The sequence below is a fragment of the Episyrphus balteatus genome, chromosome 3 (assembly GCF_945859705.1).
Source record: "Episyrphus balteatus chromosome 3, idEpiBalt1.1, whole genome shotgun sequence".
NCBI lineage: Eukaryota > Metazoa > Arthropoda > Insecta > Diptera > Syrphidae > Episyrphus > Episyrphus balteatus.
This window is the reverse complement of record NC_079136.1, coordinates 80,321,038-80,336,464: the sequence shown is the minus strand read 5'-3', so window position 1 is coordinate 80,336,464 and position 15,427 is coordinate 80,321,038. Positions and strand designations below refer to the sequence as shown.

Below are 15,427 nucleotides of genomic sequence, written 5' to 3'. Positions count from 1 at the left end.
ATTATACCTAACCTAATCTTGTTTTGTTAAAAAGTAATTTTAATTTTTTTTCGTGGTAGCCTTTTGTATCCAATGGCATCTTTTAAATTAAATTCTACGTTTACGTTTAATGTTAGTGCAAGTATTCACAAAAATTGTATACCTCATATATACATTATGTGTGTTAGTTAATCCTCCAACATAATATTAATTTGCTTGTTTAAAAATACCTTCTTACCCAGAACTCCTAGTCTGTAGTTTACTGTAACAACAACTACTTGGCCATAGCTAGCTAGCACAGAACCATCATACGGATTACCACTATTCCATTCAAACGATTCTCCATGCAAGTACACTATAACAGGATACTTGTGGGTCTGATCCAGTCCATCTGTAAAATAACAGTATATGAATGAATGCAAAATATGAATAAACTAACGACCCATTACATAGCAAACGTTCGTGAAAGTTATACACTTGAGTAAATAATCCGGATATTATTTGTATTATCATGTAGCATTTTAAATTTCTTTAAAGATATGTTCATTTATTTCATTTCTTCACGTTTGCATTATCTAACATTCGCTTTATTGATAAATTTTTACTTTTAAACTAGTATAATACTTACCGGAATCACTTGGTACATAAACATTGAGATAAAGACAGTCTTCATTTTCAGTTTTAAGATATGGCAAAAGTCTAATTAATTGTTCATATCGTCCTTTGGCTATTTTCACACTGCCATTTGAAATGTCTGGTATTTTTTGTGGACACACTGATGGTAGATGCCTCGCTACTTTTAACCCTTGCCATGGCAGTGGTGTTCCTAAGAAAATTAAAATGAAAATACAAATTTGAACAGAATAAGGCTAATTAATTTAGGAAGTAAGAGAACACAAAATGCACGACTGGGTGGAACGTAAATTTGGTACTCGTAATAATTAATTTGGTATTTCGTTATGAACAAATTATTAATTTACTTTCATTCTACATATTAGAACAAAATTTCAAAAAAAAAAAAATATTTATCTGTTTTGAAACAAAATGCTCGACTCAATAGCACGAAGTTGTTCTAGGAGTTTAAAATAAATTTTTAAAACTTTTCATACCGTAAAATGGAGTTGATTGGGCACTGCAGGGGTAATTTTGCCACACAGATCAAAATTGATTGTTCTTCATTTAAGGGACACAATAAATTGCATATTTATTCACGGCGATCAAAAATCCTCGTTATATCTGTAGTTGGAACGCAGCAGTTGATCTTTGAAGTCGGATCAAAAAATATGCTCATTTTCAAAGTCAAGAGAATTGTATTTAACACCGTTTAAAAAGGGGAATGGTAAATTGCTCACAAAAAAATGCTGAAAAAGGAGTGGGTGGGGAGAGGTGGGGTGGGGAGTCAAAAATCTTGGTTTTTTACAATTTCTGTCAAATGTGGAACTCCAAACGAAAAAAAAAAAAATAAATACGTAGGTAATGTGAAAAATGCAAAATTTTTTGGTTTTTTACTTTTATGTTTTCCAAAACTTTTTGGAGTAAAACGAAACTCATCTCACGAACTGACATATATGCTTTTTTAGTATTTTAATTTTTAGTTTTTTGTACTTTTTTAATTGAGTGTTATTTCCATTTTGTAAACTAAGTTAATTCGTGAGATAAGAGACGACGGCATGATCCTCAATTGATTGCTCTTAAAAGTTTTTATTTTTTGCTTAAATATTTCGAAATTCAATAAAATATGTCTTGAAAAAGACGTTTTTAATTGTTAAGATTTCACGACATTTTTTATTGAATTTCGAAATATTAGAGCGAAACAAAAAACATTTAAGAGCAATCAATTGAGGATCATAAGCGAAACATTAAAAATTTAAGCTTAAAGATAACTTTTCATTTAATAAATTTTAGGCATTTTTTTATAATTATTTCTCCTAGTCCTGAAGAAGCGTGAATGTCGACAGAAAAGTTAAATCTAGTTCTAAATAAGATAATACTACCTACATATTTTAAACATCGCACAAATTATGTTTTAGAAAGTTCAAAATTCAATATCTCAAAATCCTTGCACGTTAGGAAAATTCTGATTTCGAATTTAGAAAGTAAAATGATATTAGAAAAGTATAATTTGATATTTATGGTAAAATAAAATCTGGTTGGCTAATATTACTGTCATAGTGTCATATAATGTACTAAGGTACATAGATGGAAAAATCGATTTTAAAAAATGTTGTTTTGCAACATTTTCTGGAATAAAAATGTTGTTTTTTTTACATAGTCTTAAATAAAATGTTGTAATTTAAAACGCGGCATCCAAAAGTCTAAAATTATGTCTGTAGCTTTTTTTTCAAATTTAATTCGTCAAAAATAGAAAAAAAAATAATATTTTTCTGACACAAAAAAAAAAAAATAAACAAAAAATTGATGAAAAATATAAAAAATTAAGTATTAAACTTTTTTCGATGGTAGGTCCACATTTGATAGAAATCGTAAAATACAACGATTTTCGACACCGAACCCTCTTTTTCGCACACCCACAGGTGTTTTCCTAAAGTGGACATATTATATTATATTCCCTTAATATACCATTTATCCTTAATTTTTCCACCAACTACTTATAATTTAGCTGTTAAATTTTATAAGCGGGATGTTTTCGTTGGTTTTTAAAATTTTTTTCTAACTCATAAGAAGAAAATAAGATGAAAATTTCATGCAAATCGGTTACCTACACTGTTGCGAGAAACAAAAATTAAGAAACGTGGGCGTTACTGAGGGGTTGATAAAAAATTTTCAAAATTTCCAAATGAATCGTATATTTCAAAAAAAATAAATTGCACGACTGGGGTCTCACGTACTTGCTCTTATGGTAAAAGTTAGTCTAATGTTAAAGCTTTTCATTCATAAAAATAAAGGAAAATTTAAAATTTGATATTTTCACGGAATTTCATAAGTGGTGAAAAAAAAAAAATAAAATCTGATTTTATAAATAATTAAATACCGTTTTATATGATCTTTTACAAAAAAATAAGTATGCCATTTTATTTCTTGTATAAAAGGAATTTTCAGAAAAAAAATTTCGAAAATCGTTAGAGCGGTTTTTTTAAAAAATAATTTTTTATATATAAAAATTTTCTAACATTTTTCAAAAAAAAAACTTGGTATGCCATTTCGAAGAAATAATTAATTTACATCTTCAAACGGAATTTCAAAATTTTTCACCGACCCGTTTTCAAAAAATTGAATTTTCAAAAAAAAATTTTGAAATATTTTTTAAAAATCCAAAAATGTGTTTTTTGAAAAATTAAAAATTTTTTTAAAAAATAATTGCTCAAACTTTTCTGTATAAAAATTTTGGTCGAAATCTGTTTTGTAGTTTACGAGAAATTCATAAATCAAAAAAACGGTTCTATGGCAGGTACAGTTAATAACTGTAGAAAAAAAATTTTTTTTATTTCCAAAGAAACCTTCTATGTGCTTTACTACACACAAAAAATTTAATCAAAATCGTTAGAGCCGTTTTTGAAAAAAACTAACTTTTGTATTTCCGTTACATGACAGGTACCGTTAGTTTTGGGCCTAAAAAAAAATTTCAATTTCTCCTCTAGGGAATCACCAAAAACTGTTAACTACCAAGTTTGAAGAAAATAGCTCCAGTAGTTTAGGCTGTAGCTCGAGGTTCTTACAGACAGACAGACAGACAGACAGACAGACAGACAGACAGACAGAATTGCCGGACCCACTTTTTTGGCATTCTCCATCATCGTAATGTCATGTAAAATTGTTATCTCGAGTTCGATTTTTTTTACGAATCCTAAACTTGCCCTATAGTACCTATATCGCAAGTAAATAAAATGCACGACTGGGTCTCACGAACTTGCTCTTAGAGTTAAAGTTGCTTAAATTTTTAAGACTTTTTATATAGAAATTTGGAAAAAAAATTCGTTTTAAAAAAAAATAAAATAAAATCTAAAATTAAATTGCCCTCCAAAACAAGTATGCAGTTTTGATTGATATATTAACATGCATTTTTAGAAAAAAAATTTTCAAAATCGTTAGAGCCGTTTTTTAAAAAACTAATTTTTTATAAATAATTTTTTGGAAAAAAAGTTTTAAAATAAAATTGGTATGCCATTCTTTAGAAATCACTTATCAACATCTAAAAACAAAATTTCAAAAAAATTCAATGTCCCGTTTTCGAAAATTTGATTTTTCAAAAAAAAAATTTCAAAATTTTTTTAAAAATCCAAAAATTATTTTTTTCAAAATCTTATTTTTGGCTTATATTTAAATTATATAAATGCTTCTTCACAAAAAGTTTCGTTGAAATCGAATAAGCAGTTTCGGAGATAATCGGATTTGAAAAAAACGGTTCTATGGCAGGTACCGTTAATAATGATTCTCAAAAAAAAATTTTTCATTGAAAGATAGACCTTAGCTTTTAAACAAAATCGTTAGAGCCGTTTTCGAGATATTTCAATTTTACTAAAATCGGTATATGACAAGTACCGTTATTTTTGGTCCAAAAAAATTAATTCCAAAAACCCCTCTGGAGAGTCGCCAAATAACGCTACAAACCAAGTTTGACATTAATCGGTCCATACGTTTAGGCTGTAGCTCCTTATACAGACAGACAGACTGACAGACAGACAGACAGACAGACGGACTTCCGGGACCCACTTTTTTGGCATTGTCTACCATCGTAATGTCATGGAAAAATGTTATCTCAACTTTTTTTTCTGTACGAATGCATAACTTGATATATTATAGTACCTATATCGCAAGTAAAAAACCTAGGTCAATGAGCATTAACATTTCAGGAGCAAAAAAAAAAAAACGATTTTTTATGTTGAAATTCCAGAGTAGATAATGCCGAGTTAAAATCTAGCTTGAGATGCATTAAAAACCTTTAAAATGTTAACCTTGTTTTAGTATTAACGGAGTTTTAAGCGGTGCCGTGAAATAACGCCGAGCGAAATAACGCCGAATTCCAAAATTCGGCGTTATTTCACTTTACAAAAGCGAAATAACGCCGAATTTCAACATTCGGCCTTATTGCGCTTTGTCAAAGTGAAATAACGCCGATAGTCCAGTAATTTTAGGTTTTATCTGCGGAAAAATTCCTACTGGGCTGAATTTTAGTATACAGCTTAATGACGGCTTTGTTATGAAGATGTGAAAAATCGACATTGATATCGTGTCCGCGTTAAGAGTTATAGGGGTCAAAAGGTCACAAAAACTGGTTTTTCACGATTTTCAGCAAAACGGTAAGTCTTATCAAAAAATTTTCAATGCAAGAATTGTAGACCAGATTATTATATATAAAAAGTGTCATGACACTTTTTTTCCTAAGACCCACCGTTTCTTAGGTATAACGATTCAAAAAGTTGAAGTTTAGTTGTAATCGTCATAATCCTATTCCTGAAAAAAAACTCCTAACTGAAAAGTTCCTGAAATTTCATTATTTTTTTAGCTTGAATTTCGTTCTTCAACTGTTAAGAATATGGGGAAACCAAAAAAAAAATGGAAATTTTCGCCATTTTTCCGATTGGGGCCCTTCTCCCGAAACCATTTCCCTGGGAATTTTTGTTTAGAATATGTCTGAAAATATACAGGGTGTGCAATAGAGAATGAACAACCCTAAAACGGCTTAAAGCTACACTTATGATTGTTCTAAAAACAGATAGAAAAAAGTTCTATCGCAACCAGTTCATAAAATATGGACTTTTTTTCGTTCAGTGTATTTTAAATTTTATCATCTTATGTTTTCGTTCACTACAACCACGAATGAATGAATTTTATTTATTTCTTTTTTTTATAATTTTCTACAGTAATTGGATGAGTACATAAACGCTTTAGAAACTGCAAAGCTATTGCACATTTTCGTAAAAAAAATTTTGAAATCTGTTTTTTGATGCAAAATGTAAAAAAAGTATTTTATGAAAAATTTTAAACACCTGTGGTATAAAATAAATCTATAGAAACCTAGGTGGCCATCTTTCTTAAAAATATTCTCCTTATACCAGAATATTTTTAAGAAAGTTGGCCACCTAGGTTTCTATAGATTTATTTTATACCACAGGTGTTTAAAATTTTTCATAAAATACTTTTTTTACATTTTGCATCAAAAAACAGATTTCAAAATTTTTTTTACGAAAATGTGCAATAGCTTTGCAGTTTCTAAAGCGTTTATGTAATCATCCAATTATTGTAGAAAATTATAAAAAAAAGAAATAAATAAAATTCATTCATTCGTGGTTGTAGTGAACGAAAACATAAGATGATAAAATTTAAAATACACTGAACGAAAAAAAGTCCATATTTTATGAACTGGTTGCGATAGAACTTTTTTCTATCTGTTTTTAGAACAATCATAAGTGTAGCTATAAGCCGTTTTAGGGTTGTTCATTCTCTATTGCACACCCTGTATATTTTCAGACATATTCTAAACAAAAATTCCCAGGGAAATGGTTTCGGGAGAAGGGCCCCAATCGGAAAAATGGCGAAAATTTCCATTTTTTTTTTGGTTTCCCCATATTCTTAACAGTTGAGGAACGAAATTCAAGCTAAAAAAATAATGAAATTTCAGGAACTTTTCAGTTAGGAGTTTTTTTTTCAGGAATAGGATTATGACGATTACAACTAAACTTCAACTTTTTGAATCGTTATACCTAAGAAACGGTGGGTCTTAGGAAAAAAAGTGTCATGACACTTTTTATATATAATAATCTGGTCTACAATTCTTGCATTGAAAATTTTTTGATAAGACTTACCGTTTTGCTGAAAATCGTGAAAAACCAGTTTTTGTGACCTTTTGACCCCTATAACTCTTAACGCGGACACGATATCAATGTCGATTTTTCACATCTTCATAACAAAGCCGTCATTAAGCTGTATACCAAAATTCAGCCCAGTAGGAATTTTTCCGCAGATTGGGCTTAAAAATGACTAAAATGACTGGGCTACGAGTCCCAAGTGAGAAATAAGGCCGAATGCTAGAAAAGTGAGCATAGAAGTGGACCTAAGTTAACCCGTATATTAAATTGCTAACCTTTTTTATTTTCAAAGGCATATAAGGCCCTAATTTATTAAGGCAGAATGGCCCCAATACCAATTCGGGACTTATGTCCATCCAATCGAGGTATAGGTTCCAAAAAAGTTTTTTGTCTTATGTGCCTCTTATTTATTCATTAACAGATTAGTCTTAAGAATGTACAAAAACATGGCGCAGGGACAAAAGGCCCAGGGATATAGCACCCACTTTTTTTTTTATTGGAGTTATGTTCAACTTGAGTGGGTGTCAACCCACTTAAAAATTATATCCCACTTGAGTGGGACATAAGCTCCATATATTTAGCATTCAAGTGGGACATAAGCCCCACACTTTTCGAAATATAAAACAATAATGAACAATTATAACTTTTGTTATATTTTATTCGCGTTTTGTTCCAGATTCTTTAAATGCAAAAGAAACTTTGAATAAGATAATGATAAGAAACAAATAGATTCCAACTGTTTTAGTTGGTGGAAAGCAAAGCGAAAAATAAATTCTTACATAAGAATCTATTTAATTTTTGGAACCCGAACGCGAAGCGGAAAAAAATTTTGCCCACGGGAGAATCAATTTTGAGGTGTGAAAATAAAAATTCGCGCGAATTTTTATTTTCACACCTCAAAATTGATTCTCCCGTGGGCAAAATTTTTTTCCGCTTCGCGTTCGGGTTCCAAAAATTAAATAGATTCTTATGTAAGAATTTATTTTTCGCTTCGCGTTTGCCAAGTTATAACACAAACATATCTCTGTTTTGTTTGGTATGCACATAAATAAAACAATAAAACCCAGGACTTAGGTTTATAAACAGTGAAATAGGTTTGGAGGCTGGGAGCATGCTGCTCTGCTGCAATCCCCTTGATTGGATACACTATTGAATCGGCTTATTTGCCAATAAGGTGACACATAAGTGCAAAATCGAATTATGTAACTATCCCAAATACAGTTATCCAGTTGGGAGATAATTTTATAATTTGTAAATTCTTTGTTAGTGAGACATAACGCCCATCCTTTATTTGTGGGTCTTTTGTCCAACCTGAGTTTGACATAAGCCCCACATTTAATTTGGAACTTATGTCTCACTTAAGCGGGACGTAAGCCCCACAAATAAATAGTGGCTTTTATTCCATGGGCCTTATGTCCTGTGCCAAAAATATGGCATTTCAATACCAAACTGACTGCAGGTGGTAACATAGAAATTTTTCCTAAGCTCCACTTAGCAGGAAAAAGTGAAGTAACGCCGAATCGGCGTAATTTCACTTTATCTTTGCGAAATAAGGCCGAATGTTGAAATTCGGCGTTATTTCGCTTTTGTAAAGTGAAATAACGCCGAATTTTGGAATTCGGCGTTATTTCGCTCGGCGTTATTTCACGGCACCGTTTTAAGCCTTTAAAGTCGTTTTACTTATGTTGTTTCTGAAATAAACGAACTTTTTTTAGTGAAACTTTTGATTTTATCTATAGCTATAGCTTTTGAACCCTTCTTCTGATTTTAATAATTTTAATGATGATTAACTACAAAAAAAACGTGACTTTTGTTGTTTCTGAAATAAACAATTCAAATGTCTTAAGCACCAAAAGAAGCACACAAAACAATTTTAAGTAAAACACTTCTAAACTTAACACTGGTTAATGGATTATTATTAGAGACTTTAAGCTTAAGGAATATTTTTTTTACTCTTTCAGAAGCTTTTAAGCCCATATAGGCGTATACGGATTTAAAGTCAGCAATGTTCACACTAATCTCAAATATTATTTGGTCTAAGGTTTTTCACAATGAGTCAAATGACTATCTAAAAGTTATCAATATAGTTTGAATATTTTTTTTTCTGTTATTTTTCATTACTTTATGTGTTTTCTTAATTTTATATATTTCAATCAACTTCAATTTTATCCTGTTTAAACTTCACTTAAAGAGAATTCTCTAAAATACCCTACATCACTTTAACAAAGGTAGGTAAGTAAATTTATGCATTTTTTTTTCCTTACCTGGTGGCATAAATCTCCTACTTCCAACTGGAGCTTCAGCATAAGGTAAACCAAGGTATTGGTCGACGTCCCTTAATCCAGTTTGTGGATGCATACTTCTTACGATCCCCTTAAGTCTACCCTGCTTCAATATAATCTCCTTTGTATACAACAGCTTTTCTGGTGATTGTCTTCGAGGTGGTGCTGGGTATGGATATGAACTGCCATACTTGGTCATGGGCGAATCATTCATCAGAATGTTGTCGTCGCCATTATTCCCTTCGTCAATCTTTATGCTGCTATCCTGATGCTGAGAAGTTAATGTAATTCCCTCTTTTACATTGAATTCGTCTCTACCAAGATGTCCATCATCATCATCAACATCAGCATTGTCTATATCTCTTAAATGCCTTGGTAAATTACTTCTTGCAATTTGCTGGATATCTCCCTCTTGATCAAAGGATATTTCGGGACTTGCAGAAGATTTACTGGTGACTTGTACATCCGAATCTGACATCAGCGTCTGCTGAATGCTTTTAGCATTCCAGATATTTTCGTCGATATGCATTGAATTTTCGTAAGAAGATGAAATCTCATTTCCGTTGAATGCATCCGAACTGAATACAGCAAATGTTGATTGTTTTTGTGTAGTGTAGGTACACCAAACAAGCAAAATTAAAATTCGCATATCCATATAATGCTTTTACTTTAATTATTTAAATTATTATTTTTAACAACACAAAATGTTGCTTTTGTTTACAAAAATATTTTTTGTTTTTTTTCTATCGAAAAGGAATGCCACAAAAATACACTGACACTTAGCATCAATCACAATATGTGTGGCATAAATAATATTCACAAGTTGATGAGCTCATAAACAAAACCAACACGGCGGAATATAATCAATTCTATAATAAAAACTAAAACACAAAAACTATCAAAACAAAATCACTGAAATATTCTCTCAAAATCACTTCTATTTTGGTTGAAAAAATATAGCGCACATATGCAACTCATAGTATTTTTCTTTTCGGAGCGCAAGAACGGCGCAATCCTATTTCTATCCTTCAGTTTGTTGGTAGATATACCTCAACTTTTGAGGTGTAGGTTAGTGAACTTTTTACAACATTAAAAATGTTGCATCGAATAAATACTCAAGCAAAGTATGTTGTAGGTTATACAAAAAATATTGTTCACTCTCTCTCATTATGAAATAGACAGAATGGGGGGCCGTCTAACACGCATATCTTTACTATACGGCATTCGGCTTTGGCACAGCTGCACTCAAAAAATTTACGTCAAGAACGCGAACGCGTTGCATTAAAAATAAACGCGATTTATTTTTAATGCAATAAGTATACTGCGCGTGGTAGTTTATTTTCGTATCTCATTAGGCAAAATATGCTACGTAAATTTTGAACGACAGAAGGGAGAAGATGAGAAAAAAAATGAAAAGTTGTCTTTCGTCAGAGAAGATTTTTTTTACATTTTTGTAAAAATAAACACTTCAACTTTTGATCTCTTTAGTGAAAAGAATGTCATAAATATTCTTTTGGAAAAGGCTTGGTTTTTTTGCTACTTCGTATATAGATCCAATTGCCGATAAAATGTATGGTACCGCACAGTGATGAATTGACGTAGAAATTTTGTATATAGGTATTTTTAAACAAAAATAAGCGACGGGCGTCTTTACTGATCGAGATACTTTTACGAACTGTTCGTTCGGTTCTCAGTATAATGAGGTAGATATTACGGACTGAATAATAAGTCGAATTTGTGTTTCGTCATTTGTTGTTTTTTTTTGGTATAAAAACTTTGACAGATTTTGTAAAGAATTTCAGGGAAAGTGTAAATATGAACAGCTGATTTGAAAATTGAAAAATACAAACAAATATTGTTATTCGTGATTTTGATGCATATTAACAAGAATATAAATACATAAATGCATAGACAAAATGATTGATGTGGTAAAATTTACATTTTTCAAAATGATCATTCAAAAACGGTTCATAGATCGATATTGAAATAAAAGTACAAGGATCATGAAATAGATTTTATTTTATATGAATTTGTATATAGTTAATTTGTACATTGAATGAAAAATATTTAACAATTCTGGTATAAAAAATGTAGAGGAACCTTGAAAAAAAATATGCGTGTCAGGAGCATATTTCAAAATGGCCAAAAAAGTTAATGTTCTTAATAAGTTAAGTAAATTGCATTATTTTACGTTCTTCTTTGCCACAACGACAACGAAATGAGAGTAAGATTTAAGGGAGGGTAACCGAGCTAATAGCCAGGGGCGTATACAGGTTTGCTTCTTGGGGGGGGGTCATGCCAATTTTTTTTTTTTTTTTCAAAAGTTTTGATAGCAGGCATAAACCTGAAAATGGGCTTTTTGAATTATTAAACATTAAAATTTGTGCGTCTTGCATTTCGAATCGATAAGTTCCGAATGTAGTTCTAAAAATAACCAAACAAAAACGGTATGAGATTCGTTTAAGATTAGCGTTAAGCCTTGAAGCCTAGAACGCTGCTGATGTGAAACGAAATTTTTCGTCGGTCTCCACGAGGACAACGAAATGCTTGCGAAATCTGGACCGAAAAATACTCAAAAATTGCAAAACATAAATGAAAAAAAAGCAAACACGCATCGCAGAAAGACATGCAATGACAAAATGAACAACAAAAACAAACAAAAAAACTCAAAATGTCATTTTTCCACACAGAATGAATGTCCCCGGCAATTGTTTGTGTGCGAAAAAGAAGTTTAGACTTTCAATTTCTTTGTGCCGAACAGCGTACTACAGAACGAAAAGTTGAACGAAATTTTTGGTTTACCATTTCGTTGTTCCATTTTTGTATGGGATTTTTCGTTTCTTATCAGCAGCGTACTAGGCTTTAATTTTGACCAATTGAGGCTATCCTCCTAAAAATAAAATGTACTGTACGAGTACTTCGATTGCCTTAAAACAACTGTTCATTGTTTTCCGCTAGCCCAGAAAGTTAATATAAAAATCGTTTTTACTTAATAACAGTTTTAACTTTTGAATTAAAAGTCTTCCTAACCTCAGGCAAACGAATCGCAAAGTTTTGTAAAAAAAATTGCATTGAAAATATAATTTTTTTTAAATTTTATTTTAAAATTGTATGGGAATTTAAAATACCTCTATTAAAATAGTAAAGACAAAAAAAATAATTTTGGCGATATTTTGGAATTCGTCCGTTTTCAGGTATTAATCAGCGGTTTACAATATAAAAAACATTCAGTTGTATTTATTAGATTAAGCCCTGCTTTTTCAATCGTCAGATAGACTATCAGAAGAATAAATGTCACTATAAAAAAAAACTTTTATTCCTAGGAATAAGCTCTAACTTAGGTTTATCTAACTATTCAAAAAATTAGCCCTAAGTGATATTTAATAATAAAATTTAAATTGCCTTAGATAAGGTTGCTTACATTGCTTCTATAATTGGCTGGCCATTGATGATTAACAAATCGATAGTTGTTTCAAAAAATGCAACAGATCTAGCAAATTTAGTATGTACAAAATACTGTTATATTCTGTAAGCAAACAAAATTCACCAAATTTTATCAGACGAATGTATTGAACTGGAACATTGCAAAAAACTAAAAAGATTTGAGAAATGATATCCTTCTTTAACATTTTGCCGATGACGAATTTTATCAACAGAATTGACCTCCACAGCAAGGCCACAGAAAGCTTCCCTATTTAAAACATATTTTATTCACTTCATCATATAAAAAAATAGAAGATATGGCTGCATTTTTTAATTGCTGGTAAGCAGTGTCTTGCCCTTAAGATATTATTTTTGTGTACCTACTAGATTCAATTTCTTTTAAAAAGCTTTGAATATAATACTTATCCGGATTTTGTTTCCATACAAAACTCTACAGCTCAACTAATATTATCGAACGAATCAAAATAATCCTAATCCAGCACAGCGTTCGCTAAAAATATGACCACATCCCCAAAATATGGTAAAATAGTTTGTTTGAATACCAAAAATTTTGTTTACTTTTAATTTTCGTTCATGTTCTAAAACTTCAACATTTTGAAAATAATCTTACTCAAGAGATTTCAGTATCACATAACAAATTCTTTTTTAAGTTCTGAGTTCTTGGGGGGGGTCATGACCCCGTGATAAGACGTACGAAAGTTTCCAGTCTTGGTATTTTTTGTTTATGAAGAGGACCTTCAAAATAGCCTGGTTTCATTCAGACAAGAGAACAAAACCGTAACGTATTCGGTCTCAACTTGAAATAAATCCCATTCCCGAATTAAGGTAGTTTTTCATATCATATAATTTTTGGCCTCTTGGGCCTTTGCGAATTTTTTGTTTGCTATTGGCTCTTTGTTTATATCTTGGGTAGTACACATTTTTTATAAAAATAGTTTAAGAACACACTTGGACTCATTTGGTTCGGCGTAGATCCATGCACAAAGTTCACCTACGGATTAAGAAATACAAATTCAGAATTATAAACACAAACATAGTACCGAAGACGATGAACCTCATTGTCAAAGTAGAACAAAAAAATTTCAAGCCCCTATTAAGCGATAAATTTCCGATTTTTGCAAAAACCAGGTTACTGATCTCGAACCTCCTTATTTACAATTTTTTGGAACCAAATTCTCGAAGCTTTCAATCTGCAGCATTGAAAGTGATTTATCACGAGAGGGCTCGATTTCAGCTATATTATAATACTTTGTTTTTACTAGCTATATGTATATGTTTAAGTTTTTTTCCTCAGTGTAATTTTTTTGAATTCTTAATGAATTATTTAAAAGCTCCAGAAAAATGTTCATCCTATTTGGAACTTTTATGTTTACTAAGAGGAGGGCCCCTTTTTTCTTATTTGTTATATTAAAATTATTAACAAATTTGAAAAAAAAACTCCAGTGTTGTTGTAAACTATGAAGCAGTACTTAGTTGACAATCGCCATATGGGTGATTAAAAAAAAGCAAAACAAAAATTAATTAATAATTTACAACTAGCCAATCAGGATCGGGAAACTTACTAAATATTTTTAGTCCTTAAACTTTCTGAACCTCTGCCTGTTTAAAAATATTTGAATACAACTTATTTTTTTTTTAATTTAGAACTACATATTTGAAACTAAGCGATCATTTGCTTTTGATGAAACTTTCATAATTTTGGGCAAGACAACCGTCAAAAGTTCCCGTAGAAAGATGTGGAAATCTGATGAATTCGATAGCTATCAACTTAATAATGTGTAGGTAAGTTTAATGGCCAAAAACGCAATTAATTCTTTTGATACAAATTTCATAAAATTTGCTTTTTTGTAATATCTAAAGGTTCATCAAAAGATTTTATTTACGATATTTTTCCCAAACATTGGATATATTTTTTGCTCGTTGGCAAATTGTTTTCGGGAAATCAAAGCTCCAATAAGAGTTCCTTTATTAACTTGCAAATCTCATCAATCATCACCATTTATTTTTTAAAAATGACTAGATACGTTTATACATAAATATATTGTATATATTTTGGATTTACTTGTATAATTCTGTACCTAATTGCTAATTCGCAAGATCGCCACCAACAAGAATAACAAAATCTAAACTTCAAAGATAATAATAATTTAAAACAAAACAGTTGGTAACAACATATGTTTTCAATAATGAACCTTAACAGTTCATTTGAGAAACATTTTTTTTTAAACAAACTCAAATTTATAAATTACTTAATTTCATAACAAAGCTGAATAATTCAAGCTGTATCTAGAAATAAACAAATTTAATGTCAGAATTCTAATAGCAGTTTTTTTACTTGGTTTATAAAGCAAGTATTGGTTTCGTGTACCATAAAAAAAGTGTTTGTAAATACACGAAATTGAAGTTATTTTTGAATCAAGTTCCTAAGTGAAAAAAAAACTGTTTCTAAATAATAAAAAAGAATCCCCTAATTTTTCAGATTTTTATTTTGACGCTAGATGGTGCCATAAGAGGGTTAAAGTTTTTTCTCATTTGAAATAGGTATATGTTGACTTATTAGGCCATTTTTGTATATATAGCCTAAATGTAAAAATTTTTGATGAAATTCTATTCTATATTAAACATTCTGTTCAAAAACGTTTAAGCCATTTTTCTAGTACAAGGGGTTTAGTCAGGACATGCATGTCTTTTTTGGGTTTATTAAACCAAGCATGTTTTATTAAAGCAAGCATATGAGTAGCATGTCCTGACTAAACCTCTTGTCCTAGAAAAATGGCTTAAACCTTTTTGAAAAGAATGTTTAATATAGAATAGAACCTCATCAAAAATTTTTACATTTAGACTATATCTAAAAAAATGGCCTAATAAGTCAACATATACCTATTTCAAATGAGAAAAAACTTTAACCCTCTTGGGGCGCCATTTAGCGTCAAAATAAAAATCTGAAAAAAATTA

At 30.5% G+C, this 15,427-nt stretch overlaps 1 protein-coding gene across 1 annotated transcript in view; it reads right to left on the bottom strand.

The window, feature by feature from the left end:
* LOC129913899 (uncharacterized) overlaps positions 1-10,314 on the bottom strand; it is a 36,229-nt gene extending 25,915 nt beyond the window's left edge. The window contains exons 1-3 of the mRNA XM_055992866.1: positions 9,011-10,314; positions 608-805; positions 218-370 (exon numbers count right to left, since the gene is read on the bottom strand). Of these exons, the coding sequence (XP_055848841.1) occupies positions 218-370; positions 608-805; positions 9,011-9,683 (1,024 nt within the window). The 5' untranslated portion in view covers positions 9,684-10,314. The remainder of the gene's footprint in view (positions 1-217; positions 371-607; positions 806-9,010) is intronic.
* Positions 10,315-15,427: the final 5,113 nt, after the last annotated feature.